We start from the raw sequence: 8,986 nt of genomic DNA, 5'->3' as shown, positions 1-8,986 counted from the left end.
CTTTATGCTGGTAGATACATTTCCAACTAGTTTGGTCTTTTATCGTAGCTGTGATGTTTTTATTAAGCACAGGCCGTAAGTAATGGTCCATTTATAAAATCCTAGATTCAGCAAACAGTGCAAGTCAGCCCTGAACCTGCCTTATGCTATAGCACTAGAGTAGCAGAACAGATCAATACAATGTCTGCCTGATAGTTAACAATGCAGCAAGTCTAAGGCCTGAGAGAGAGAGAGAGAGAGGGCACATTAAAGAAAGAAAGAAAGAAAGAAAGAAAGAAAGAAAGAAAGAGAGAAAGAGAGAGGCTTTCGGTAAAGAGAATGGTGTGGTTACAATAAGAGAGTGGTGTTTTGTGTCAGTATGCATGTTTGTGTTGTGTTTAGACTATGTTTGTGTTTTGTGTAGACTATATTAAATGATTATATAGACCTCATTAGTTGTGTTTATGAAGTTTGGTGCAGTATGTAAGCAGTGAAAGTACAGCTGTTTTGTATTGTTTTGGTTTTGTATATTTATGTGTGAGAGGAAATACTGCGTTTGTATGTGTGTGCATTTAGTCTGTGTTGTATGTGATTGTTCCATAAACCTAGTTTATTGGTTGTGTAAATGCACAGTGTGTGTGTGTGTGTGTGTGTGTGTGTGTGTGTGTTGTTGTTGTTGTTGTTGTTGTTGTTGATTTGAGTATAGTGTTTCTGTGTTGTTTGACCATATGTTACACAAACAACACAGATAAAATCCTTAATCCTTTACAGTGTTATATTATGCAACTTCTCTGTGAAGTGCCTGTCAGTCTTTGCCACTCACAAATCCCCCTCATTGTCCCACCATGAAAGAGCTGGGTTTTCATGTCATGCCTTTGTTATTTTGAGTTCATGCATATCTCTATGCTGCACAGACATTTGGTGGTTTGCAAAGCTGAACAAAAATTATTTCCTGTCCTCCTGTGTGTTCAGCTTCCAGGACTCTAGCATAGTTATGTTTAATAGGGACCATTTTATCTTTATTTTCAACAGTTTGTTATTAATGTCAGAGTGCACGCACACACACACACTCACGCACACACACACAAGAACATACAGAAATCCACTGCGTTATTACGTTATGGTTTTATATCGATTTATGGTGAAGTACGAATGGGGGTAGTCCCTTAATCCGTCTGACGCGGGAGGAGGGCCAAGAGGATGGTCTTTGGAAGCGGAAGAGTTAATCGCCATGCCGATCAGCTCCGCATCAGACGTTGACTTGGATGAATGGAGTAGATCTTCAGGATGAAAATACTTCTGAATTCAGCGATTCACTGAGAGAGAGAGAGAGAGAGAGAGAGAGAGAGAGAGCGAGCGAGCGAGAGTAGTTACGTATTCGTGTTCGGCCTCCCCTGATGTTAAAAGGAGCGGACGGACTGGCGGGCGACTCAGCAGCAATGTCAACGCGATTGGTGAGTTTGAGGAAGCAGCCGTTTCGTAGGATTATCACAGATGCTCGAACGACATTAAGGATAAAAGGAACCCGCGTTCAGGCGTTAGCGTTATGATTTTTCTCGCTTATACTATGTGTCCATATACAAGCTCTTTATATTTGTGGAATCTGTGCGCTCCTCAGTGGATTGCTCGTTGGAGGTCAGTTGCTTACGGTTTTAACTAAAGAACATCTAGTTCAGCGGCTGTTGTTGAACAGAAACAGCCACCTGGAGTCTCGCATCATTCAAGCCGACTTCACAGTCCTCTAACATCCTTAAATGAAGAATTTGTTTTGATTTCATTGGCATTGGGCGCTTTCGTATTAGTCAGTTAACTGACTGTCAGACTGAGTCGCAAGACTGTGTTTTTGGTGTCGTCCACTGACGGAACATGGCTTATCACCGAATTTGTAAAGTGATTTTAAGATGCACCATTTCTGCGAACGTTTTGTAAACGGAAAATGGGGCAAACCGTCTGTGATATGCCTGCATGGTCTTTCTGAGTGATGCGACTTAGGCTCCACTTCAATCGTGCGACTGGGATCTGAGGGCAGTTGGCCGTGCCCTTAGAGTCGCATAGCCTCTTACGACCATCCTCCAGCCCGGAGCATAAGAAAGACACGCACACAGACACAGGAAGAGAGAGAGAGAGCGAGAGAGAAGACGGAATATTGCCTTCCTACGGGACATTCTCGCCAGGACTTCAGTGCCGTACAAGAGATGGATGACTCGGGGCTTATTCGGCGTCGACGGCTGCAGGTGAGATCTCTGATGCATCCAATTAAATTTAGCACTTCATTAAAACATGGTTTTATACTTTATTGCACTGCAGATGAGGTATTGTTATTAAAGTTACAAATTAATGAATTGACTTCACTCAACAAAGCCATCATAATATCACAACATTTGAACTGCTATGACATCAGAATTAACAAGCGCTGCTTTTACGTTTGCTTCGCATATTTGACATGTATGATGTCCAACGCAAGCTACTGTCAGGCGTATGGGTTAACCATGACAAGTCTGGATTTTATGTGATTCGGGAGATGTTGAGGAGAAAGCTTTTTCAAGCTTGAAATGAGGGGCTGATGTTTCCCGATTTGTTCACCTGCAGTACTAAATATGCTGTCAATCTGATTTATGCTCAGTTCACTGCAAGTCATTAATCTCTACAAATTAATACAGGGGAAGGGCTGTGTGAACACCTCAGACTGGACAATTGTCATATATTTATATGTTGTTGTTTGGCACTAATTGTTTGCAGTCGAATTGGGCATCTCTTATTCTTCGGTTTGTTGCAGAGGAGACAGCACATGGCTTGTTGTGAGTGTGTCTGTCTGACTGCCTCGGGAGAGAGGACGCAGTTTTGGCTTGTTTTCAGAGTAACGGTCGTCTAGTGTCGGGGTTTTTTGGCCATCCCTTGGGCCTCTCCACAGCTGCCTGTTAGAGTGCCTTTACCCCCCCCCCCCCCCACACACACACACACATTCACTACTGCCATATGGAGAAACACCCAGTCTCTAGGGAGTTTTGCTTAGACATCACTCCCATGTCCCTGCCTGTAGAGTGCCCCAGGTGGAGAGAGGAACAGACAGATTAGAGAAAGTGAGGGAAAAAGGAATGGTGGGTAGGAGAAAAGTAGGAGAGAGAGAGAGAGGAAAGAAACAGCCAGGGAGAGATCAACTGAGAGATAAAAGGAAAGTGAGGAAACTGAGTCTGTTTCACTAACATTTCACTAATATTTCACTAATATTTCTGTTCTGTCTCTTTTTAAACGGGAGAATATCTGCTCGTATTAGTGACTTTTCTCTGAGCTGTGTGGTGTGTCTGTTTATTTCCCTTTCTGACTGGAGATGCGGGCTTGGTGTGATGACTGGCATTTTTGTTTTTGGCAAGAGAGTGCATTTAGAGAGATGCAGTAGTGTTCTCAGGCAACCCTTTCAGACACTGGTGTGTCCTGTCTGTACTCTGAGTGATGGGACGGTGGCTAGAGTGGAAAGTGAGTTTAGATCAACGCATTACATTAGCGTTTCCCAGCCATCTTTACCCTCCGAATGTACAAACCGGGGAACGTGACATCAATAACTGCCGTTTAGCCTCGTGTACACTCTTCCCTCATATCACAAAGGTACAGGACCTTGGCTTGTGTCACCATCGTGCTCCCTTTCTCTCTCTCTCTCTCTCTGTCTCTCTCTTTGCCCAATCTGTGTTGGCCGATCTCCTGCCATCCTGTTTCATTTAATTATCAACATGTTCCATCTGTCCCCAGACAACCATTTACTCTCTGTCTTCCCTGCTGGAGTGTGCATGTCTCTTTAGCTATGACAAGCTGAACAGCTAAGCTGGTCTCAGGTCAGTTGCTGGGGACTCAGGTCTCTCATATAAACCTGAAGCTACACTGTATCCCGGTTTATCAATCCCACATTTCAGCGAATAACGCATCATTAGCATATGCTGATGACAATTTGATGTATGCCGCAAGTTCTCTCCAGTCTCCTGGAGACAGCTGGGAAACAATATCACCAGCTGAGCAGTGCTGACAGCATTTAATATTGATAGCATTTTGTCAGTATGTAATATAGAAATTAACTGTTCATGTCAGTCTGTCCAGCTAATCTTGTTTGTTTGCCCCAGTAAAGCTGAAGATCCAGCTGATCCCATTACACAGACAGCTGGAATAGCACCCCCCCCCCCCCACCGCCCTTCCACCACCTCATACTACCCATGTTCAGTGTATCAAATGTGCGTGCCCTAATTCAGCTTCAGATTTCCCCTGAAAGCTACGTGGCTCATTTAGAATGACAATGTAGAATCATAGAACGGAACCCTGGCGTGACAGGCATCAGAGAGAAAACAGTTCTAACTTTTAACAGTTATAACAGTTATGACAGTTTTAAAGTGACGGTTAAAAAGACAACAACGGAGTCGGGGTCCTAAAGAGGTTTGAGTGAGGGTTCCAAAGGGGTGGGACAGTTTTGAAGAGAGCAAATGGGGGTTTTAAAGTGAACAGAATGATAGTTCTATGGAAAACAGTGATTTTTTTTTTTAAGGGTACAAGGTGGTAGATCTGAAGGGAGGCCTGCTGCTGATTGGCACAACAAGGCACTGTACTGGAACCCTGTGTGTGATGTCAGGAGGGCAAACGTATCATGTCGAATGTGGCCTATAAATGAATTCAGCAGATGACAGGGATAGATTATTGACTATTACTGATTATCTGAGCTTATGTCTGATGTGAAATATCTGGTGAATGAAATTTTTAGCATTTGTTAACAAGCAAAAGTTGAATATGCTCAGTATCGATATGCTGTTGCTTGGATCAAACAGTACTGTGCACTTGTTTTCTTTGATACTCTGCTCTAACTGGATTTGAGAGGTAATTCTGTGACATAAGTGCTCACTCACTCCACACAGCCAGTCCTTTACTGATAGCTTACTGCCTCAACATATGGTACGATATTTTGCTGCGTAATGTTGTCAGGCGTGATACATTTGTGTTGATTCATTTGATTTTTTTTTTTTTCATTTGGGCTTTTGAAATAATTATGTATTAAGAGATTGGGTACTGATTTTAGCTGAAAATGAAGCACAAAAAATGAAATATTGAAAAGCACTCCAACCCTTTCAAATCACACATAAGCCCAGACACTTGATGTTGTGCTTGGCTGATCTCTGATCAGTGGGCAGCTTTGAGGTCCGTTTCGGCTCCATCTGTTGTTGTCAGTGATTTCCAGACTTTTCCGTCACACTCTGGACGGCTTTCAGAACACTTAGAGAGAGAGGAGAAACTCAATTAAAATGTAAAATTAAACTGTCTGGCATTTCTGAGTCACTATTGCCCAGGGACAAAAGAGACAGAGCGTCATTCTCATCAACCCAAAGTAAAAAGAAAAGGAGTAGATGGAAGATTTAGGTGAGTAGCTATAAATGAACTTTTCCAGGGAGTACTTTAGGAGAAAAGCATTTGAAAAGGTTGAGAATCCAGGGTAGTCATGAGGACATGAGCTCTGAAATACGTGTTGCCTTTCGGCCCTTACACATCGGGGCCTTTAGATGTTTGAATTGACGTGGAGACACACGGATTGAAGGAAAAGCTGTTTCTTTACATCCTCACAGCGCCTTCATAATGCTCAGGTTTCAGTAAAAGACAGAATATGACAGACATCTCCATAGATTATTGACCCAGTGTTAAGTCGAAGAGCTCTATGACGAGAGTTTGTAGCACCATTACTGATGGTCTTGTCAATGGAAAGTCACGCAATTAGACTCTAGGTTATTAAAAGGTTGTGTGTGTATGTGTGTGTGCGTGACTATTACAGGGTGGGTGTTTTCACACAACCTCTGGGGTGTAATTAAACTCACACACACACACACACACACGCACACACACACACACACACACACGCACACACACACTCCTTTCCTTCCCCCAAAATCTCTAAATCTCCTCTTTATTGCCATCTATAGATCATTTACAGCTGAATGGGGCTCAGGGGTCAGTCACTGAGGACACCAGAGGGATTTTCAGATCAGTCAATAAAATGAGTATTGATTTGTTCTGTTAAGGCATCACAGATGTGTTAACCCATCTCACAGGCATGGTTTAACACATTTTGGAGGTTCTTACAAGAATGCATTGGGGTATACAGATTTTTCTGTTTGTAACAGTGAGTTGAGAAGCAATGCAGAGGTGCTTGAGGTGTCTGTTACGATTAGTCTGACCTAATCTGCTTCATCCTTGCCAGGATCAGACATCTAAACTCCTGGCCTGGACTTTAAAACCATCAGAAGACACCAAAACTGATCTTAGAACAGTCGCTCCATTTCTATCCGTAGCTCATTGATGTTACTCGTGCCTGTTCAAATTGACGTTAATGACTGGCTGTGTCATTCAGCAAATGAACAAACGGAAAATGCTGTTTTTCAGAGGTGGTGTGAACCCTGACCAAGGGCAAGTGAAACAGAAAGCTGACACCAGTGACCCTCTAAGCAGCTATTAGCCCCGGGTTAATTCAACAATCCCACCGACTGTTGATGCTTCACAATCAATGCTAATGACATTTTGACTGAGTCACCTTCATATCGACTGTACCAGCTACACAGAGCCTGATAAATTAATTAGCTTTTTTTTTTTTTTTAAACAGCATACAACAAGGTAAGCGGATTAGTCTCTGTCAGGGTGCAGTCGTCAGAATTGGGCCCTCAATCAATTTCTGGGTTCTCTCTCCACCTCTTCACTTCTCTCTCTACCCCACCCCCGCCCCGCCCCGCCTCTCTCTCTCTCTCTCTCTCTCTCTCTCTCTCTTTCTCTCTCACTTACTTTCTCACCTTTCTTAGTCTATGTGGTGTGATGTAAAATCTGAGTCATTGATGCATGGACGGATGCTTGGATAACTTTTCATAACTGAAGCAGGGAGTCTCAGGCCAGACAATAGAACCCCTCACTACTCAGAATAAATCTCTCCTGGTAATAAATCTAAATCATTGCTGAGCATACCAATGCCAAGAGAATATTCCCGAGCTGTATGGATGTATAATAGATGCTTTATCCGCTCTGCAGCCAGAAGAAAGACAGGGAGGGAGGGAGGGAGGGAGGGAGGGAGAGGGAGAGATGTTGGGCGGTGTGGACAAGGTGTTCTCCTGGTCGAGTGTGTGTCAGAGTTAGTCTGTGCTGTGATGGTCTGGTCTAGCAGCTAAAAGGGATAGGAGAAAACCACTTAACAACAGTATGGAAATAACGAATGAATAGAAAGCACAAATAAATATGTATTTCTCTTTTTGTATGCTGTTTTTTATACGCAGACACACACACACACACACACACACACACACACACTTAGAAAATCTCCATGTGAGTGCACTCAGAATGTTGTAATGGCTTTAATGACTTGGAGCACCTGATGCTAAAAGCATTTAGATTATCTTCTCCTGCATCGTGAGCGTACCCTGCTGACCTTTTACAGTATACCTGATCTCTTTTTTCTCTCTTTTTTTTTTCTTTCCACTTCTGTTTTCTCTCTCCCTTCCCCCCTGCTCTCGTTGCCCGTTTTTCCAGAAGGATCTACCGCTACCTCGTAAAAACAGCAGGTGAGTGTGTTCTTATGATAAATCTCTGCCGAGACTCTCGAGGTCTTGGAATGTTCTGGAAATTTTGTCTTTTTATTCCTAATGATAAAAATGGATAAAACATCGCATCCCAGTTTTGGACGTTGAATCCTTGAGACATAATCTTGTCTGGAGAGCTTTTGTTCATGGTGAGAATTTTACCACTGTGTTTTTGAGGGACCTTGAAGAGGAACTGTGTCAATCTCACCTCTGCCTCTGTATGCATCCTGTTCACAGTTTATCTGAATGCCAGTGTAGAATATTGTTTGAAGCGCTTGTTGTTTTCTCTGTCCGTGGTACTGAAATAGGAATGTGGTTTGTCCTTTGGTCTTTGTTGACATCTTATCTCTGTCCATGGTTCTGAAGGGTGGAATTTAGCTTGGCGGTATCCATGAACACTGATTTCTTTGGTCTGTGGTAATGAAATTCTGAATATCTCTAATGTGGATTAGTCTCTCAGCGGCTCTGAAACTCAGAGGACTGTGACTTCAGTGCAGTGTATCTTTTACACTGAACTTAAGTGATTGCAGATTGACTGCAGCTGTGCTGGTCAGTGTTGATGTGTTTGTGGAGGGAAAGAGGGCTGAGGCAGACGGTGTGTATAGAGTTCCATTAGCTGCTCTTACCGCTTCTCTTTATTAAATTCCTCTTAACATTGTCCTCGCTCGCATCATTCATTCTCTAGCTTTACAACCCTTCTTTCCTCCCCCCCTACCTCTCTCTCTCTTTCGCTCTAACACACACAAACGCACACACACACACACACACACATGCACACACACACTCTCCTTCTCTCTGTCTGAGTTCATTCATGATCCATCTCACGTACTCACTCACTTTTATCTCTATTCGCAATATGGTGTTGCCTCCAGTATAAAGCTGGGCTAACTGAAAATAATACACACGGCATACACGCGCACACACACACACACACACACACACACACACACACACACACACACACACACACTCACACAGGCATATGTAACAGTTCTTATGAAATCTTGCCCCTCCTCTCTCTGCTGTAGCACCTTACCCTTGAGAGGCCAAACAGAATTCCCTGTCTGACTTTTATTTTTCCAGTCTCCTCTCATCTCTCTCGCTCTCTCTGACTCTGTCTCTCTCTCTCTTACTCTTTAGCCTGGAGAGTAGGGTTGTGTTGTGTTGTGTTGTGTTTGAAGGTTTACAGGCTTTTGTCCTTACACCGCAACATTCAGTTCCCAGCATCATGTTCCGACGTACAAAAAGGTAAAAGACTCATCTTAAAACAAATGTCTTTTAGTCTGCTTTCATCATCCTTCATTTCATCTCACCTTTTCATGTATTCCTCGCTATTTTCCTCTCTACCACTCACCTCTCTCTGTCCCTCTCTCTCTCTCTATCTCTCTCGCTCTCTGGCACTGTGATGTATAACGTTTGTGACAGGT

General features: G+C 43.1%; 1 protein-coding gene across 1 annotated transcript in view; it reads left to right on the top strand.

The window, feature by feature from the left end:
• Positions 1-2,174: 2,174 nt before the first annotated feature.
• mast1b (microtubule associated serine/threonine kinase 1b) overlaps positions 2,175-8,986 on the top strand; it is a 29,393-nt gene continuing 22,581 nt past the window's right edge. The window contains exons 1-2 of the mRNA XM_030790599.1: positions 2,175-2,213; positions 7,510-7,541. Coding sequence (XP_030646459.1) covers positions 2,175-2,213; positions 7,510-7,541 — 71 coding nt within the window. The remainder of the gene's footprint in view (positions 2,214-7,509; positions 7,542-8,986) is intronic.

Source organism: Chanos chanos, chromosome 13 (genome assembly GCF_902362185.1).
Source record: "Chanos chanos chromosome 13, fChaCha1.1, whole genome shotgun sequence".
NCBI classification, from domain to species: domain Eukaryota; kingdom Metazoa; phylum Chordata; class Actinopteri; order Gonorynchiformes; family Chanidae; genus Chanos; species Chanos chanos.
The sequence above is the reverse complement of the archived record's forward strand: the minus strand, read 5'-3'. Positions and strand labels throughout refer to the sequence as shown.